We start from the raw sequence: 18,541 nt of genomic DNA on the forward strand, positions 1-18,541 counted from the left end.
CCGGCTGTCGAGTTACAGTCGAACAGAACGAAAATCGAGATTCCGACAATCGAGACATTCCGACAGTCGGAATCCCAGTATAATACCCCCACCCACCCATAACGTGTTAGAAATAACGGAACATGCTGTTACAATGAGTTAATGTCACTTTTCACATGCCTCACATACAGATGTAGCACACTACTTGATAATTACCTTATTGAAGCGGTTGACGCTGTGGACATCAGGAACAATATTAGCACCATTAGCACACCGGTCACGCCAGGAACTAGAAAAAAACACAAACATTCTGAATACTAATATTTGTGCTTCAGATTAACTCCGATTCAGACTCTAATGCGTACGGTTCATTCGGTGATAAAATCCTGCAACTATTTCTATACGCATGCTGTTCCCAAAGTGATTGACAGGAAGTAGGAGTCTGGTGGTGGAAAGCGGAGTGGCAGGGGAAACAAGTTCTACCACCTCTCAAGGACCACTTTAAGCCCGGCGACAGGTTATATTAAGGTATGCTTTGCAACTTTGGGATACTGCAAATCTGAAGGTGGGGGGCATGGCAGTTGCATGCCGCCAGTGTGATCATATAAATAGTGTGTTTAATAAGGGCGGCCGAGACAACATGTGGGCCAGTGTACCTCAGAAGCATTGACGGTACACCCCATCATGACGTCAATTTTGTATGGTGTGCACCACTGAGAAACAAAGGTGGTGTGGGGGGGTCATAATGGTTTTTGCCTCTCATGCAATTGCGGCCACTACAGATAGACCCAAGCTGGGTACATTTGTACCTATGCCCATGGGTGTGACCACCTCCGATGAGCCTTTTTTTTTTTTTTGTTGCAAGGGGACACCATTGTAAGGTATGAGGAAGCAGAAAACCTCCCAACTCGATGCAAATCATGGGACCTCAGGACAGCCTTCAGAAATCAGGATATTGGGTGCCTTAATTGGAGGAGGGGCTACCTTATATATCACCTAAATAACCAATCAAATCGATGGCCAGCGGCTCAGCTTTTATATATATATATAAAAAAAAAGTGCGTATACAGTATACAGAAGATTTGGCATTTTGATTTGTTACACAACACTGGTTCTGTATCACCCCGCTGCTCAGCAATGGGGGATTTCACACAACCTTCATACGTGCGAGTTCATGAAGACGCTTCTAGATAACAACTGCGAGCCACATTGTGGGATAATAGCTGAAAGCGGAATCTTATGTCCACCACATAAATTTCAAACGTCTGTTATTCTTTTACACGTGGAGGACAAATAGACAGAAATGAAAGGGCGTCCTAACTACGCGTGTGGCGGAGGGATGGGACGGGCCGGAGTACAGCTCCGCCCCACCGTAACAATTCAGACAGGCTATAAAAGCTTTCATTAAACGATGGTGAAGATGTACCGTAATTCTGCTATCGCCAATGCCAACAAGTCTCCAATCTCCATAGCTGCTTACAGTATATTCTGTCCTTCTAGAACTTTAAAAAAAGGTCTCCTGGTTCACTGCATTTACCCTCAGGACCCAGATTTACTTACAATTATGAGCACCAGCAGCAGTTTGCAGCTACCGTATGTGCATATATAGACCTGACCTTGATAGGAGTCAGCCCTTCGCATTTGCAGAATTTAAATAACATCTAGGAGAGCCACGCTCTGTTGCTAGGATATATGTACCATGGTGATTCCTCCCAATTGCTAGATGAGTATTCTATAGTGTTAGGAACCACTCGATAAAAGACAGCTAATATTCTGCAAGGAAATGATGCATGACGTAAAAGGAAAGGAAACAATTGCATCAGTTATTATGAAATACCTGGGTATAGATGATGAAAAGGTGCCTAGCTTTCCTATACATGAAATATATATGTATTCTACTTAAAAGCCCGTCAAATTGATGGCTATCTGCCTCTACCTCCAATCTCTGTCTCCACAGCTCCCTCCAGCAAGTTTGAAACAGATCCTTTTGCTTTCACTTTCTGTTTCTGGCGGGCGGCGGTCTCTGTGCTGCCCGGACACAGGTGAGGGGGGAGGGGGCGATGCGGGGGGTCGGCGCGGGGCGGCGGAGGGTTGCGGTAGAAGCCCATTGGCTTCTATGGGGCATCACCAGATTTTTCTGGCGATGCCCCCCGCCGTGATAACCCGGCGGGGTATGCTTACAGCATCCCAAAATGCGGTAAAAACCCAGATAACGGGGTTTTTACCGCATTTTTCGCTTAGAGAATCTCCCCCTATGTGCAACACATAATGGGCCAGATTCTCTTAATCTTCAAAAGTGATAAAATGGAGAGTAATAAACAGCCAGCCAATCAGCTCCTACCTGCCATGTCACAGGCTGTGTTTGAAAAATGTCAGGCAGGAGCTGATTGGCTGGCTGTTTAATCACTCTCCATTTGATCACTTTTGAAGCTTAGAGAATCTAGCCCAATATCTGGTGACGGGAGATTCGACCGGCGGACCAGCGCATCATATCGGGAGACACATGCGATTTGTCAAAATCTCTCACATGTGTACTGTACTGTATGGGCATTGCTGTGGCAGATTGTAGACTATTGTAAGCCAGGGTTACCAATTTTTGTAATCTTCTCTCCGGGAGAAACCCCGAGAGGAGACTCTCAGCACGAGTTCGGGGTGGGGCTTAAGTGATGTCATTAAGCCCAGCCCCCATGATGGAAATGACCAGATTTGCTGATTTCCTCAGAGGGGGCGGGGCTAAAATGACGTGATCGTGACACTTTAGCCCCGCTCCCTCTGCAGAGATCGGCAGATCTGCTTATTTAACCCCTTCCCGACATTTGACGTATATATACGTCATGGCCGGGATGTACTTCCCGACACATGACGTATATATACGTCATGACTTTAAACTGTCACCGCGTCTAGGGACGCAGTGACAGAGGGACGATGTCTGCTGTCCCTGACAGCAGACATGTCCTAGCATGCCCGGGGGGGGCGGCGATGCCTCCCCCCGTCGGCGATCGCTGTGATTGGCTGTTCAATGTGAACAGCCAATCGCAGCGTTTTCCTGTGTTACCGGCGAATCAGACGCTCGGTAACACAGGGATCAATCACCGCCGGGTGTGAGGGGGCGTGAGGGGGTCACCGGTGATGACCACACCTCACCCCACCTGCCCCCAAGGCTGTGATTGGTCCGTCGGACCAATCACAGCCATGGCGCGTGATTTAAACTAACGGTGACTGCGCTGCAGACGCCATTCCGGTCTGGAATTGCGTGCAGAGCGGTCACCGTGCCAATCTGTCGTGATATACTGACCTGATCCTTGCCTGATACTTACCTGATCACTGCTGGTAGCGTGCTGCCAGCAGCTGGATGCTTCCTGGATCTTGTGACTTTCTGTGTGCTGCTGCTGCAGTGTCATAGAGTGACAGATAGTGAGAGATAGTGAGAGATAGTGACAGAGAGTGATAGAGAGTGCTATATTTTGTGTCTGCTGCCCCCCCTTTTGTGCTGATCAGTATATCTGTGCTGATCAGCAACTTTTTGGGGGTGCAGGGTTTTTTTTTTATATATATATATATATACCTGTCAGTTGCACCAAAGGTTGTGCTGCCTGTGCAACTGACTGCTGCCCCCCCTGCTGCCCCCCCTTTTGTGCTGATCAGTATAAATTAACTGATCAGCAACTTTTTGGGGGTGCAGGTTTGTTTTTTTATATATATACCCTGTCAGGTTGCACCCACAGTTGTGTGCCTGCTGCCCCTCACTGCTAATCAGTGTTGCATCACTGCATCACTGATCTGCAGTTGTTTTTTTTTGGAGAGTGCAGTGGGTTTTGTTTTTACACCCACATTGCTTTTGTGGGTGTCCTGTGGCCGCTGAGCGCTGATCAGTGACGTACATCACTGAACAGCATTTTTGGCACAGGGTTGATATAATTTTTTTTCTGCAGTTTTTTTTAATTGTTTTTTTTTTGGAGAGTGCTGTGGTTTATTTTTTTTAAATTGTTTTTACACCCACGTTGCTTTTGTGGGTGTCCTGTGGCCGCTGAGCGCTGATCAGTGACGTACATCACTGAACAGCATTTTTGGCACAGGGTTGATATAATTTTTTTTCTGCAGTTTTTTTAAATTGTTTTTTTTTTTGGAGAGTGCTGTGGTTTATTTTTTTTTAATTGTTTTTACACCCACGTTGCTTTTGTGGGTGTCCTGTGGCCGCTGAGCGCTGATCAGTGACGTACATCACTGATCAGCATTTTCGGCACAGGGTTGTTCTATTTTTTTTTTTTTTGGATCAAATTCCTGTTGCCTTTGAGCGCTGTTCAGTGACGGACGTTACTGACCAACATCTGTGCTCAATTTTTGGCGCAGGACCTTTTTTTTTTTTTTAACCCCTTCAAGGTTGTACCAAAAGCTGCCTTGAAGTTGCTGAGTGACGTACATCACAGATCAGCATTTTTGCCACAGGGTTGATCTAATTTTTTTTTTTTTTATTGGGATCAAATTCCTGTATAAAGTATTTTTTTTTCTGCACTACATACACACTACACACTACATAACCCCCGTGTTGAAATAAAGTTTGTACCCCCCCTACACTATACACGTGTTGAAACATTACACTTACAGAAACACAAAAATAAAAATGGCATCCCAAATGTCATCCCAAATGTCATCCCAGTCATCCAGAAGAATGTATTCAGCGGAGGAGGCATATGCCATGCTTGCCTCTGACTCTGACACAGCCAGTGATGCAAGCGGGGAATTTGAAGGATTCGTCTTAACCTCATCTTCCTCCTCTAGTGATGAGGGACCCCCTCAAAGACGCCCCCGTAGAGCAGCTGAGACCCCCCCCCAAATGATTGATTCCGTATGGACCCCACCACCAGACAATTTTGAGCCCCAGGTTCCTGAGTTTTTGGCCATCCCAGGAATCCAATTTGATTCAACAGGTCTCAGAGAAATTGACTTTTTCAAATTATTTTTCTCTGATGATTTTATAAATTTAATGGTGGACCAAAGTAATTTATATGCCCAGCAGTTTATTGCTCAAAACCCCACGTCATCATTTGCTAGGTGGACCCCTGTAGATGTAGTAGAGATGATGGCGTTTTGGGGTCTGGTGTTACATATGGGCATAGTAAAAAAGCCAGAAATTAGGCAATATTGGAGTACAGATGTTCTGTACAGCACCCCACTTTACCGTATGGCCATGGCTCGGACTCGTTTTGAGACAATCCTTAAATTTTTACATTACACCGATAATGCACAGTGCCCACCCAGAGATGATCCCACCTTTGACCGGCTATTCAAAGTCAGGCCGGTCATTGATCATTTCAGTGCCAAATTTGCAGAGATGTACATCCCTGAAAAATTTATTTGTATCGACGAGTCCCTTATACATTTTAAAGGAAGGGTTAAATTCCGCCAGTACCTTCCCAGTAAGAGGGCAAGGTATGGCATAAAAATGTATAAACTGTGTGAAAGCACCTCAGGGTACACCCACAGGTTTAGGGTATATGAAGGGAAGGATTCAAGAATTGAACCGCCAGAATGCCCCCCCTCCCTCGTAGGTGTTAGTGGAAAAATTGTCTGGGATTTAGTGCACCCCTTCCTGGATAAAGGTTATCACCTCTATGTGGATAACTTTTACACTAGCATCCCCCTGTTTAAGGCCCTTGGTTCAAGAGGTACAGCAGCTTGCGGTACTGTGCGCAAGAACCAAAGAGGCCTCCCAAAAACGCACATTGCCCAAGTACTGAGAAGGGGTGAAAGCAGGGCACAATCCACCGAAAATATGTTGTTGGTCAAATATAAGGACAAGAGGGATGTCCTTATACTGACAACAATTCATGGAGACAGTACCACCTCCGTCCCTGTACGAGGTACCAGTACCCACACCTCAAAACCTAATTGTATCCTAGATTACAATAAGTACATGGGTGGAGTGGATCTTTCAGATCAGGTACTGAAGCCGTACAGTGCCCTGCGGAAAACAAAAATCTGGTACAAGAAGCTGGCCGTGTATATCATCCAGATGGCACTGTATAACGCTTACGTGCTATTCCATTCTACCAGCCAGAGGGGGACATTTATGCACTTTCAAGAGGAAGTCATAAAGGGCCTAATATTTGGGAACCAGCAGGCAGAGGGCCCCAGTACTTCTAGTACTGGCCCCCGTATTGTACCAGGGCAGCATTTTCCTAACGAAATCCCCTCCACTGCAAAAAAGGGCAGGACACAAAAAAGGTGCAAAGTTTGCTATAAAAAGGGAATAAGAAAGGATACTATTTTCCACTGTGAAACTTGCCCCGACAAACCCGGCCTATGTATAAAGGAGTGTTTTAAAATATACCACACATCTATGGATTATTAGGTTCATCATTTCACCGTGCTTCGGGGGTCTTGCTAATGCCACATAGCACCCACCATTCATTCCACCAGAATCTGAGCCGCAAAATCCAAAAATCACTCCTTCCCTTCTGAGTCCTGCCATGCACCCAAATGGTATTTTTTGGTCACATATGAGGCATTGCCGTACTCGGGAGAAATTGGGGCACAGATTTTGGGGAGCTTTGTCTACTTCATTCCTTGAAAAATTTTGAGCCAGAACTGCATTTTTGTGTAAAAAATGTAATTTTTCATTTTCACAGCCCAGTTGTACCACAATTGGTGAAACCCCTGGGGGTTTGAAATGTACACTATACCCCTAGATGAATTCCCTGAGGGGTGTAGTTTGCAAAATGGGGTCACTTGTGGGGGGGTTCCACTGTATTGGTGCTTCGGGGGTCTTGCTAATGCGACATAGCACCCACCATTCATTCCACCAGAATGTGTGCTGCAAAATCCAAATATCACTCCTTCCCTTCTGAGTCCTGCCATTTTTGGTCACATATGAGGCATTGCCGTACTCAGGAGAAATTGGGGCACAGATTTTGGGGTGCTTTGTCTCCTTCATTCCTTGTGAAAATGAAAAATTTTGAGCCCGAACTGCATTTTTGTGTAAAAAAAATGTAATTTTTCATTTTCACAGCCCAGTTGTACCACAATTGGTGAAACCCCTGGGGGTTTGAAATGTACACTATACCCCTAGATGAATTCCCTGAGGGGTGTAGTTTGCAAAATGGGGTCACTTGTGGGGGGGTTCCACTGTATTGGTGCTTCGGGGGTCTTGCTAATGCGACATAGCACCCACCATTCATTCCACCAGAATGTGTGCTGCAAAATCCAAATATCACTCCTTCCCTTCTGAGTCCTGCCATTTTTGGTCACATATGAGGCATTGCCGTACTCGGGAGAAATTGGGGCACAGATTTTGGGGTGCTTTGTCTCCTTCATTCCTTGTGAAAATGAAAAATTTTGAGCCCGAACTGCATTTTTGTGTAAAAAAAATGTAATTTTTCATTTTCACAGCCCAGTTGTACCACAATTGGTGAAACCCCTGGGGGTTTGAAATGTACACTATACCCCTAGATGAATTCCCTGAGGGGTGTAGTTTGCAAAATGGGGTCACTTGTGGGGGGGTTCCACTGTATTGGTGCTTCGGGGGTCTTGCTAATGCAACATAGCACCCACCATTCATTCCACCAGAATCTGTGCTGCAAAATCCAAAAATCACTCCTTCCCTTCTGAGTCCTGCCATGCACCCAAATGGTATTTTTTGGTCACATATGAGGCATTGCCGTACTCGGGAGAAATTGGGGCACAGATTTTGGGGTGCTTTGTCTCCTTCATTCCTTGTGAAAATGAAAAATTTTGAGCCAGAACTGCATTTTTGTGTAAAAAAATGTAATTTTTCATTTTCACAGCCCAGTTGTACCACAATTGGTGAAACCCCTGGGGGTTTGAAATGTACACTATACCCCTAGATGAATTCCCTGAGGGGAGTAGTTTGCAAAATGGGGTCACTTGTGGGGGGGTTCCACTGTATTGGTGCTTCGGGGGTCTTGCTAATGCAACATAGCACCCACCATTCATTGCACCAGAATCTGTGCTGCAAAATCCAAAAATCACTCCTTCCCTTCTGAGTCCTGCCATGCACCCAAATGGTATTTTTTGGTCACATATGAGGCATTGCCGTACTCTGGAGAAATTGGGGCACAGATTTTGGGGTGCTTTGTCTCCTTCATTCCTTGTGAAAATGAAAAATTTTAAACCAGACCTGCATTTTTGTGTAAAAAAATTTAATTTTTCATTTTCACAGCCCAGTTGTACCAAAATTGGTGAAACCCCTGGGGGTTTGAAATGTACACTATACCCCTAGATGAATTCCCTGAGGGGTGTAGTTTGCAAAATGGGGTCACTTGTGGGGGGGTTCCTAACTTTTAGCATCTTATGGTGCCTAGAAACCTACATGGTGCCTAAAAAATAATCTCATAAAAAGGAGGCTCCAAAATCAAGTAGGTGCTCCTTCTATTATGAAGCCTGTGGTTTGGTCAACGTGCACACTAGGGCCACATATAGGATATTTATGAAAACAAAAGAATTGGGGGAATCAATTTTTAGTCACATTTCTCTAGTAAAATCTACTGTGTTCCTTAGAAAAATGTATTAAAATTGAAAATCTGCAAAAAAAATGAAATTTTGAAATTTCACCTACACTTTGTTTTAATTCCTGTGAAACACCTAAAGGGTTAACAAACGTCCAAAATGCTGTTTTGAATACTGTGAGGGGTGCAGTTTTTGAAATGGCATCATTTATGGGGGTGTCTCACATACAAGTCCCTCAAAGTCACATCAGAACTGAACTGGTCCCTAAAAAAATCAGTGTTTGAAATTTTCTTGAGAATTTGCTATTCATATTTTAAGCCTCCTAGTGTCCAAAAAAATTAAAAGAAGGTTGAAATAATGATGGAAACATAAAGTAGACATATGGTCTATGTTAGTTATTAACTATTTTGAGTGGTATGATTATTTGTCTCACAAGCAGAAAATTTAACATTTTGCAAATTGCAAAATTTTCTATTTTTTTACGACATTTTGGTATTTTTCACAAAAAAACACAGACTGTATCGACCAAAATTTACCACGAACTTGAAGTACAATGTGTCACGAGAAAACAATCTCAAAATCACTGGGATAAGTAAAAGCAAAAAAAAGTTATCCCCACTTAAGTGATACCTGTCAGATTTGAAAAAAAAGGGCTCTGTCAGGAAGGCAAAAACAGGCTGCGGCGGGAAGGGGTTAAACGGCAAGGTGAGGGGGAGGAAGCCGCGATCAGGAGGGGGGGGGAGCGGGGATCCCCCAGAAACCGGGAGGGTTGCCCACCTTTCCGGGGACCGGGAGGGTGACCCGATTTTTGGGACCCTCCCGGCCATTCCGAGAGGGTAGGCAACCCTGTTGTAAGCATTATTGTGGCAAATTGTATTCAACGGTGCATGCATTACTGTGCCACAGTGTAGGCTAAGGGAATTATTGTGGCAGCACATTACTGTATACTGCGTTACTCTAGGGGCATTAGTGGGGCAGATTCACTGTGCACTACTGTATGTATCCTGCCATTATACTGTAGTGTACTGTACATATTTATTTTTTTACAGCCCTCAGCAGGATGAGGGGCCACCTGCATTGTAAGCATTCTTAAGTACTGTATAGTACATAACAGTAGCCTACTGTACACAAAGATGGATTTCGACTTTCAACCATGTGGTGTCATACTGTAACACATACGTGCCTACACTACTGTACTTTAGAAATATCTCGTTTCAGGGAGATTATACAGTAGTTGGTAATATAATTTTGCATAGCGCTTGGTTAAGGGAGTGTATCATGCCCCACCCACAAGATGTGTCTAGCTCCACATAGTATATGGCCGTACATGTGCTTAAATGCTTGTTGCAATAGATTTGTAAACAATATTAACTACAGTATACGGTATACTATACTGTATACAGTATTTGGGGGAAATTTAGCTACAGTAGTATTAATACTGTATCATTGCTGCCTGCAATACAGGTTGAGTATCCCTTATCCAAAAAACTCGGGACAAGAATAATTTTGGATAACAGATTATTCCGTATTTTGGAATATTTTTTTTATTTGAATGAGTTATCTTGCATTTATGTTGTATAACCACATCAAACACGTGAAATACACACAACTATATTTTATTTGTGCATGCAGCAAGGTTTAAAACCGGAAACAAAGTTTGTGTACTATCTCAGATACTGAATTTGAATGCCAAGCCAATGTCATATCCTTGTACATATTTAGTGCCAGTTACATGTTATTTCCCCAGTAGTGACAGTTACAGATGTTGCCAGTATGTTTTTAGCAAAAAATAAAAGTACATTTTGGAGACTACGGTTTTCAGAATAATTTGGATAACAGATATTTGGATAAGGGATACTCAACTTGTATTGGATTTGTTTGCAGCGATTTACTGTGATATTTACTTTCTTCTACTATAACTCAGCGCAATACACTGTACAGTATATAATAATAATAAATGTGATGCCTACTGTAACTCAGCGCAATACACTGTACAGTACATACGGTAATAATAAATGTGATGCCTACTGTAACTCAGCGCAATACACTGTACAGTACAGTACATAATAATAAATGTGATGCCTACTGTAACTCAGCGCAATACACTGTACAGTACATAATAATAAATGTGATGCCTACTGTAACTCAGCACAATACACTGTACAGTACAGTACATAATAATAAATGTGATGCCTACTGTAACTCAACGCAATACACTGTACAGTACATAATAATAAATGTGATGCCTACTGTAACTCAGCGCAATACACTGTACAGTACATAATAAATGTGATGCCTACTGTAACTCAGCGCAATACACTGTACAGTACATAATAATAAATGTGATGCCTACTGTAACTCAGCGCAATACACTGTACAGTACATAATAATAAATGTGATGCCTACTGTAACTCAGCGCAACACACTGTACAGTACATAATAATAAATGTGATGCCTACTGTAACTCAGCGCAACACACTGTACAGTACATAATAATAAATGTGATGCCTACTGTAACTCAGCGCAATACACTGTACAGTACACAATAATAAATGTGATGCCTACTGTAACTCAGCGCAATACACTGTACAGTACAGACTGTACAGTACACAATAATAAATGTGATGCCTACTGTAACTCAGCGCAATACACTGTACAGTACAGAATAATAAATGTGATGCCTACTGTAACTTAGCGCAATACACTGTACAGTACACAATAATAAATGTGATGCCTACTGTAACTCAGCGCAATACACTGTACAGTACAGACTGTACAGTACACAATAATAAATGTGATGCCTACTGTAACTCAGCGCAATACACTGTACAGTACACAATAATAAATGTGATGCCTACTGTATGCAGTAAATTCCAAATGCAGTTTAACCATCCTTGCCAACTTTTGAAAAAGACTTCCAGGAGATGGTGAAGGTGATGGTGAATTGTGTTTTACTACACTTGTGGTTCCATATATTTATAGTAAAATAGGGATCATCGTGCATTATTACCAATGCAGGGTAATGGCACCAATGACCCCATTTTAAGTTGCTGGCCCCAAGGTTTTTCAAAAGGCCCTTTCACAACGCACAGTGACCCGGGTTGACCCGGCAAAAACCCAGGTCGGACCAGGGTTATTTGTGCGATGTGAAAAGGGTATCAGTTGAAAGTCTATCGAGTTTTTTTTTTTTCATTTATTATTTAAATCATAAATAGACAAGTGTATTGATTGACGGAGATATCCTGCAAGTCTAGTGACATGCAATGGTGTAATAACATGTCTGTATATCGTACTGATACAATGATTACGATAATAAATAATAATTTTAATAATAATAATAATTTTAATAATAGCAACAGCAAAATTCTCCCAGCCTCCTACTTCCACGGAGACTGTAACAGCTTCCCTCAAACACTGGGGCAGATGTATTAAACCAGGTGAAGCGATGAAGTGAAAGGTGACATCGCAGCAGCAAAAATTACATTTAAAAGATGACAGTTAGGAGCTGCTTCACTACTGCGTTCTCTCCTTCCACTTTATCACTTCACCAGGCTTAATAGATCTGTGCCATTGTTATATCGGGACCCTTCCACGGGCGATAAGGAGTATTTCTATCACGGTGGAAATTAACCCTTTAAGTACCAAATGCATTTGCCATTTTTTTTTTTTTTAATTTTTTTTTTAAATTGAATCTATATAACAAATGTGAGCGATGCTGGCATTCTTTACGGATATTTTGCCCATCTCTCACAAAGATCTTGGCACTCAAAACTGCGTGAATTTGTGAAATTCACGTGGTTTGTCGAATTACCAGCAAAAAATAAAGTGAAACGGCATCGGTGAAAATGGACCCAAAAAATTCGGCCAGTATTAAATACCCCCCATACTGTGTTTAGCCTGTTAGTTTTTCACCCAGTAATAAAGTCAACTAAATGGTCGCCGTCCGTCTTCTGCTTTCTCTGTGGCTCAGCCCCAGTAGTAGAACGTATTTACGGTGTCACCAGATGGCTGGTTTCTAATCCTCCTGCTGTGTCAGGATAGAATCCAACAGTCATGAAAACTCCTAATAACCAGTTAATAAGAAGCCGTCTGACACATCCCCGGCAGCAGCCAGTGAGATAATACACAGCTTGAGGTCGTATCTCCGATGATTCTCTTGTTTGTCTCTGCAGAAGTCATTAAGACGTGTCACAAATCCCAACGACGGGCGAGCGCCACCGCCTCGTTCCTGCCTCACACACACCGCAGTAAAACGTTCCTCGACATCTGCAGCTGCCTGCAGAGGGGAATTATAAGATGACTGCATTCTGACGCATGTATCTGTGGTCAGGCAGTGGGATCTACAATAGAATTATAGCAATTAACTGAATAACAGATTAAATGAGTCTCACACTTGGAAAAAAGCAGAACAACGCCACACTGTATAATCCTGATGATAATGTATACGATTACCAGCAATCAATTCGCTTACGGAGAAGACAAGGCAATCGCTGAACCAGAACAATTTCTTGCAGAGAGCAGGCATTTCTGCAGGTATTGGGATGAAACATAGGGTCAAAGGTCAAAAGGTCGACGCCAAAAGGTCGCCAATCACAGCGCCGGAAAAAGTCGACGGAAGCAAAAGGTTGGCACACAAAAATTTCAACATGAGTTTTTCACTTTTTTTGGTGTTAATGTCGACACCCGAGTATGTTGACCCCCAATTAGCATACCGCTGGGCTCGGCACACCTCGGCTGACAAACGTTTCCAGATTTCGTCGCAGTAATTAAATCAAATTATTTACCTGATATTTAAAATACCGGTACTCTTTACTTAGTTGGGCGCCCGTCGCGGTCATCGCGGGTACATTTATGTCTGGCCGCGACGCGACCGACGCGATGCCCGCGATTTCCCATTGAAACCCATGTTAAACATGGAAATCGTGTCGGTCGCGTCGCGGCCGGCCATAAATGTACCCGCGATGCCCGCGACGCGATGCTCCCGATTTACCATAGGAATCAATGTTAAAAGGCGCGATGGACCCGATTTTACTGTTAAATGCCTCAATGGACCCGATTTGGCCATAGGAATCAATGTTAAATGGGCCACAGAGCCCATTAACCCTTAAATGTCCCCCCCCCAATTTTTAACGCCACCCCACGATCCACGCCAACCCGAAGCGTGGCGAGCGCAGCGAGCCCGCGAGGGGCGGCGGTACGCGTCCTCCGACCTTTTCATGCCCTACTATCCACTAGGGCGTGGAGTGAGAATATAATAGTGTGGCGAGCGCAGCGAGCCACCGAGCCCGAAGCGTGGCGAGGGGACGCGGATACCTTCACAGTTATACGCGTCCCCTCGCGGGCTTCACAGGTGTCCGTGGCGACGCCGACACCTGTGAAGCCCGCGAGGGGACGCGTCTACCTGTGAAGGTATCCGCGTGCGCTCGCCACGCTTCGGGCTCGGTAGCTCGCTGCGCTCGCCACACTATTCTATTCTCACTCCACGCCCTAGTGGATAGTAGGGCATGAAAAGGTCGGAGGACGCGTACCGCCGCCCCTCGCGGGCTCGCTGCGCTCGCCACGCTTCGGGTTGGCGTGGATCGTGGGGTGGCGTTAAAAATTGGGGGGGACATTTAAGGGTTAATTGTGCCTATTTGGGCTCTGTGGCCCATTTAACATTGATTCCTATGGCCAAATCGGGTCCATTGAGGCATTTAACAGTAAAATCGCGGTCAATCAGCCTTTTTAACATTGTTCCCTATGGGAAAATCGCGGTCATCGCGGGCATCCCGATTTACCCGCGATGCCCGCGATTTTTACCCCCGACGCCCGCGATTTCAATCGCTGGCGCCCTTCTAGGTAAAGAGTACCAAAATACCTTATTGCCGCAAAGTCAGTGGCGTATTTATGTGTGCAGTGGGGACCCACACCGAACGCGCGACACCTATATGTGTAATACTTACCCTACGGAGTCTAGAGGCAGCGATAGGATTGCAGGCAAAATCCCTGGAAAAATTATGCGGCGGCCATTTTTCTGTTGATCTGCGCATCCGCAGTGGATTCTGAGTGCTCTAGTGCTCTGTATCCACAATGCAGCGCTGCTGCTGGCAGCAATGTCATATCACGTGAACTGGGGTACAGTGCTGCATAATGTGTACTGCCAGCCCTACAATGTGACATAATGTGAATAAGGGCACTACTATGGTTCTGAAAATAAAATAAGGCACTATCATGGGGCACAGCATTAGGCCGCAGAAAGGTGTCTCGGTACTTGTTTCCTAGCACGGCCACCACGATTTGCATCGGGGTGGTCGTGTCGAAAAAATCGCGTTGGTCGCATCGCATGCGACCGACGCGGTTGACCCGATTTTTACATTGAATCAAATGTAAATAGGGTCCCTGGGACCCTATTTAACATTGTATTTAATGTAAAATATTCCCCAGACCCCCAATTTTACCCCCTCAACGCCACCCCACGATTGACGCCAACCCGAAGCGTGGCGAGCCCGCGAGGGGCGGCGGTGCGCGTCCACCGACCTTTTCATACCCCTACTATCCACGTCGGCGTGGAGTTGAGAATATAAAGTGTGGCGAGCGCAGCGAGCCACCGAGCCCGAAGCGTGGCGAGTGGGGGTATGAAAAGGTCGGAGGACGCGCACCGCCGCCCCTCACGGGCTCGCTGCGCTTCGGGTTGGCGTCAATTGTGGGGTGACGACGGGGCCATATACAATGTGAAATGGGTCATATTGGCCCATTTCACATTGTTTCCTATGTGAGATGGACTTAATCAAGTCCATCTCATCTTGTGCCATTATAATGGCACAAGACCGACGCGATGCTCCCGATTTCAATGTTAAAAATATTTTAACATTAAAGCCTAAGGCAAAATCGCGGCTATCGCGTCGGGGGCCATGTCAATGGCCGCGACCGACGCAATGCCCCTGATTTTGCCTTTGGGTAAAATGGACCTGATTTCAAAGGAAATCGGGTCCATCGCGGGCATCGTGTACCTTAACTTTAAGGTACACGATGCCCGCGATTGTGGCCGTTCTAGGAAACAAGTACCGGTGTCTCTTCTAGAACTGCAACATGGGCACCATTAAAATGTGCACAAAGTTCTGCCTGCATCCCTGCTTGTGCCTGACAGATTACTAAATGCTATGCTCATATCATATTATCCCCATGCCAGACTCGGCAAGGCCCAAACCCCCACTCGGCAAGGCCCAAACAAAAAATGCGGTTAAAACCCTTTTTCTGTTTTTTTACCGCAGTTTTAAATTCACTAATGCCACTCCCAGCGGGGCTTCACTGCAGGGGGGGGGGGGGTTACGTCACCTGGCATAACCCCATACAAGCTTGTGGGCTTCTCTTCACAGTGCAGCTGTGTGAGGGATCTGACACCGGTCCCTCCCATCATGCCCCACGGCCACCAGCTACTCTGCGCATGCGCAGATGGACTTCCCCGTTAGAAAAGAGGAAGACCGGGCGTTGCTCATCGCATATCTTAGTGCTGTACATATGCAGTGAGCATTGGCGCGATGGGTGGTGGAATGTACCCTCTCTTCTTGGTACATCTCACTGACCTCACCAAAGGTAATCTGAGCATCGTCAGGGAGATAATAATATCTCTTCTGTGGTACAACTGGTCTCTGAGGCGATGTCAGGACAAGCTACAACTCACTCGCTTGCATACATATAACACACTCATTATCCACTGCAGAGTAATTCAATGTGTACCCGAATTCATCTAATACAGTGCTAGCAGAAGAAAATCCCAGGTGGATGTTTTGCCTGCAAAGTAATTTAAAATACTGTCATGATATTTAAATTATTTCAAACCCTTCAAGTCTGCATGGAGATCTCAATTTCAGAGACATTTAATTAATGTTATTCCCTCAATACAAATATGAATCCAAAGGTTAAAATTCATGAATACTTCAACTGTTACACTAACAACTTTAGGGGTGTACACACGGTGCGAGTGCCTTGCGATTCGATCGGGATCGAACTGCACGGCAAGCAAAACGCATTTTGACTATATGGTACAGATCTATTTTTTCTGTTGGATTTAGCGCATCGAGATCAAATCTGCATCGAGTGCGGCTGAAAACCGTTCGATTTTGATTCGATTTCTATACAATTTTGAATATCGTCAAAATCTAATAGAAAGTTAGTCAGAATCACACCATGTACACCAGGCATGTCCAAACTATGGCCCTCCAACTGTTGTGAAACTACAAGTCCCATCATGCCTTGCCACAGTTTTGCTATAAGGGAATGCTAAAACTATGGCAAGGCATGCTGGGATGTGTAGTTTCACAACAGCTGGAGGGCCACAGTTTGGACATGCCTGGTGTGCACACTACATTATTCTCCACCGCCACCTTAGAAGCATTTACAAACAGTACATCAGTCCCGGCCTCTCCCAGCAGAAGTCAGGAACTGGACAATGCATCGCTGGGCCCTAGAGAAAACCGAAAAGGTATCAGATAGATGTAACCTTCTGCGCCATTATGCTCTGAGAAGGGCAGAGAGGGGCCATTTTGTGAGGTTGCCTGCCTGGCTTGTGCGGCCATTACACAGTTAAGGAAACATTGAATGGTTTGGAGTTGATGGTCAACCTTCAGCGGGGGAGGATTATTGTATTGGCAAAATTATAGTCAACAGTCAAAAATGTCAATACCAAATGGTCAACATGGCAGCAATACAAAAGGTTGACAGTGGTTAAGGTTGACATCACAATGGTCACCCCATGATTTGGAGTTTTTTTGTGGGAAAATCTTGTGTTTTTCATGTTATACAGATGTGTCCTGCTACAGCATTCGTATCCTTACCGGGCCCCATTAAAGTGAAAAGAAGGTGGGCACATGGCACACTGGCTAACATTCATATCTATGGCGTACACACAGCCCACCATGCTGCAAGTATACATCACAGCAACGTTGTAAGTGAACACTTCTGTATGACCACCAGCAGTGGGGAAAAAATGGCAACCATTTTTGTTTGTTGACCAGTGGTGTCACCAGAGGAGCGGCTGCAACACAGTTCAAAATTCAAATAGAAGAGCCACACCCACTGCCAGTGAGTCCGTCTGGATTGGCAGTCGGTGGCACCATCGACCATTGGACCGGATCCCTACAATCCAAACTATTTCGGTCTCTCCCTCCCTAATTTTGCGGCCCCACAGCACATGGTACAATTTCAATCATCTTGCTAAAAACACTACCCAATCAAATCCTGGAACAGCGTATTCAAATAAGGGGCATTCCCCAATTTGCAATGCTTTTCATTCCGGGATATTTAAAAGTTTCTTAATTAGGCAAAAAAAGATGAGCCGAGTGATGTACTGTACTAATTATTTACCGTTTTAAACAGCGATACCGTGTTTACCCGATAATAAGACACTGTCTTATTTTTTTTTTTTGTAACAAAAAACACCTTAGGGCTTATTTTCGGGGTAGGGCTTATTTTAATTAACATGCCCACCATGCCCCCAGTTCTGCTTTTGTAGCCACCATGCCCCCAGTCTTTCTTTCACAGCACCATGCCCCCAGTTCTGCTTTCACAGCCCCCAGTTACAGCACCATGCCCCCAGTCCTGCTTTCACAGCCCCCAGTTACAGCACCATGCCCCCAGTCCTGCTTTCACAGCCCCCAGTTACAGCACCATGCCCCCAGTCCTGCTTTCACAGCCCCCAGTTACAGCACCATGCCCCCGGCCCTGCTCCTCACCTACAACCTTCTTCCAGTTCCAGATGTTCTTCTTGCTTTCCACCGGCACCGCTGCTATCCGCTCCCGCCATGTACAGAAGCCACGTGATGAGCGTAGTGACATCATGCGCAGGGCGCGATGCATCCCTGGGACCTGGAGCTGGGGTATTCGACGGCAGAACAGCATTGTACTGTACAGCATCCCTCAAGCGGCGGTGAAGGGGGTTAGAGTGGACCTGAGGGTATTGAAGTTGGTGAACGCACTCGGGTAATGTGAATTTTGATAGGGCTTATTTTCGGGGTAGGGCTTATTTTGGACCAGTCATCAAAAGCCAGGGTAGGGCTTATTTTCGGGGTAGGGCTTATTATCGGGGAAACACGGTAGTCACATTTAGGAAACGTCTGAA

General features: G+C 45.0%; 1 protein-coding gene across 1 annotated transcript in view; it reads right to left on the reverse strand.

Moving 5' to 3' along the window:
* Nucleotides 1-18,541, reverse strand: part of NOX4 (NADPH oxidase 4) — a 193,541-nt gene that overhangs the window by 142,388 nt on the left and 32,612 nt on the right. The window contains exon 7 of the mRNA XM_083170172.1: nucleotides 196-268. Within this exon, the coding sequence (XP_083026298.1) occupies nucleotides 196-268 (73 nt within the window). The remainder of the gene's footprint in view (nucleotides 1-195; nucleotides 269-18,541) is intronic.

The sequence above is a fragment of the Crinia signifera genome, chromosome 2 (genome assembly GCF_055691185.1).
Source record: "Crinia signifera chromosome 2, ASM5569118v1, whole genome shotgun sequence".
Lineage (NCBI taxonomy): Eukaryota > Metazoa > Chordata > Amphibia > Anura > Myobatrachidae > Crinia > Crinia signifera.